Below are 3040 nucleotides of genomic sequence, written 5' to 3' on the forward strand. Positions count from 1 at the left end.
CCTGAGCCAAAGGTGGACGCTTAACTGACTGAGCCATCCAGGCATCCCTTGACTTTTATCTTAAGAGCAATGAGAATTCCATGAAGATGTTAGGGAGAATGATGATTCAGATTTTCATCTTAGAATGCCACAGTATTAATGAAGGATATTGAAGGAGAGAGTGTTTTTTTGTTGTTGTTTGTTTTTTAAAAGATTTATTTATTTTTTTCCACCTCCAATTTATTTGATTTGATTTGATTTTTTTAACATTTTTTAAAATTTTATTTATTTTGAGCATAACAGTATTCATTGTTTTTGTACCACACCCAGTGCTCCATGCAATCCGTGCCCTCTCCAATACCCACCACCTGGTCCCCCCAACCTCCCACTCCCCCACCACTTCAAAACCCTCAGATTGTTTTTCATAAAGATTTATTTGTGAGAGTGAAAGAGAGAGGGCATGAGTGGGGGAGGTCAGAAGGAGAAGCATACACCCCACTGAGTGGGGAGCCTGATGTGGGATTCAGTCCTGGGACTCTGGGATCATGACCTGAGCTGAAGGGAGATGCTTAATGGACAGAGCCACTCAGGCGTCCAGAAGGAGAAAATGTTCAAGTGTGGAAGCAAGGAGAAAAGTGAAGAGAAAAGAGGCTGTTCCAGTAGTACAGACAAGACATGATGTCAGCCCAGTCAGGATAGTGAAGGTTGAGATAAGGAATGGATGAATGAGAAAGAGGTTTAATGTGGCTGAATCTTTAGGATGTGTTGACAGATTGGATATTGAGGATGAGAGAGGATGGAAGGAAAGAAAACTCTCAGCTGTATGACCTGTGCCTGGATTTCTTTTACATGAGAGATGTAGAGGTACAGGTTGGGAGGGGGGCAGGGTGAGATCATGAGTTTTATTTGTGATCTACTGAACCAAAGATGCTTGTGATTGTATATGAAGAGATAATCACTACGCAATTGATGATATAGTTTCTGAGGTGATAGAGATTTATCAATGAGATTTAGATGGTAATTTATGCCATGGGAATAGGCCATTCTTTTAGGGCTGTATATGTGGTGTTATAAGAGAACAGTATTTAGGGAAAGGCCCAAGAAAACACCGATACATAAGATACCGTTATAGAGGACACCAATCACAGTTACTGAGAATGAAGGGCTGAGAACCAGGATTATCACACAGAAGATAAGAGATAAGAGTGTTTCAGAAGAAAGGGAAGAGTCAAATATTTGACATTTTAACAACCATTGTTAAATGGTAAGGAGTAAGAAATGCAAAAAGTCTGAAAGTGATTGGATTTAGTGATTTGTTATATTGTGGTTACAGAATGCTGTTCTGGATAATGAGAGTGAAATCAATTATTGCAGAACAACTTATCTTGTATCATAGAAATTGTTAATTTTTATTCAGGTTTATAATGGACAAAAGATACTGGACACAGAGCATGACAAGAAAGAATCAAACTGTCATCTCAGAATTTGTCCTCCTGGGCCTGCCCATTGATCCAGATCAGCGAGACTTGTTCTATGCCCTGTTCCTGGCCATGTATGTTACCACTGTCCTAGGGAATCTTATCATCATCATCCTCATTCGCCTGGACTCCCACCTCCACACGCCCATGTATTTGTTTCTCAGCAATTTGTCTTTCTCTGATATCTGCTTCTCTTCTGTGACCATTCCCAAGTTGTTACAAACCATGCAGGGCCAAGTCTCCTCCATTCCCTATGCTGGCTGCTTGACCCAGATGTACTTCTTCCTGTTTTTTGCAGATCTAGAGAGCTTCCTTCTGGTGGTCATGGCCTATGACCGCTATGTGGCCATCTGCTTCCCCCTGCACTACACCAGCCTTATGAGCCCCAAGCTCTGTCTCTCCCTGGTGGTGCTGTCCTGGGTGCTGACCATGTTCCATGCTATGTTACACACTCTGCTCATGGCCAGATTGTGGTTTTGTGCAGACAACAAAGTCCCCCACTTTTTTTGTGATATGTCTGCTTTGCTGAAGCTGGCCTGCTCTGACACTCGAGTTAATGAATTGGTGATATTTATCATGGGAGGGCTCATTCTTGTTATCCCATTCCTGCTCATTATCATGTCTTATGCACGGATTGTGTCCTCCATCCTCAAGGTCCCTTCTGCTAGGGGTATTCACAAAGCCTTCTCCACCTGTGGCTCCCACCTCTCTGTCGTATCTCTCTTCTATGGGACAGTTATTGGTCTCTACTTGTGCCCATCAACTAATAGTTCTACCGTTAAGGAAACTGTCATGGCCATGATGTACACTGTGGTCACCCCCATGCTGAACCCCTTCATCTACAGCCTAAGGAACAGAGACATGAAGGGGGCCCTGGGAAGAGTTCTTTTCAAGAAAAAAATTACCTTGCCTGTATAATGGCAAAGCCAGGGACTTTTACATTGTTTTATCAAGTAGATACATTGTTATTAATATCAGAATATTGACCCAGGCCTTTTTTCACTATGACATTTTCTGTTTAAATGACATACTATTCTGTTCCATTGATCTATGTGTCTGTTTTTTGTGCCAATACCATGCTGTCTTGATGATCACAGCTTTGTAATATAGCTTGAGGTCAGGGACTGTGATGCCCCCAGCCTTGGTTTTGTTTTTCAACATTCCTCTGGCAATTTGAGGTCTTATCTGTTTCCATATAAATTTTAGGATTGTTTGTTCCAGCTCTGTGAAAAATGTTGATTGTATTTTGATAGGGATTCCACTGAAAGTATAGATTGCGTTGGGCAGCAAAGACATTTTAATAATGTTTATTTTTCTAATCCATGAACATGGACAGTTTTTCCATCTCTTTGTGTCTTTCTCTATTTCTTTCATAAGTGATCTGTAGTTTCTACTGTATATACCTCTTTGGCTAGGTTTATTCCTAGGTATCTTATGGTTTCGGTGCTATTTTAAATGGAATTGATTCTTTAATTTCTCTTTCTTCAGTTACATTGTTAGCATACAGAAATGCAGCTGATTTCTGTGCATTATTTTGTATCCTGCCACATTGCTGAATTGCTCTATGAGTTCTAGTAATTTTG

The 3040-nt window shown here is 40.8% G+C and overlaps 1 protein-coding gene across 1 annotated transcript; it reads left to right on the top strand.

The window, feature by feature from the left end:
* Positions 1–1430: 1430 nt before the first annotated feature.
* Positions 1431–2375, top strand: LOC132003141 (olfactory receptor-like protein DTMT). Its single transcript, XM_059378453.1, has one exon. It carries the CDS (start codon positions 1431–1433, stop codon positions 2373–2375), a length of 945 nt encoding a protein of 314 aa, XP_059234436.1.
* The last annotated feature ends 665 nt before the right edge of the window (positions 2376–3040 follow it).

Source organism: Mustela nigripes, chromosome 16 (assembly GCF_022355385.1).
Source record: "Mustela nigripes isolate SB6536 chromosome 16, MUSNIG.SB6536, whole genome shotgun sequence".
NCBI lineage: Eukaryota > Metazoa > Chordata > Mammalia > Carnivora > Mustelidae > Mustela > Mustela nigripes.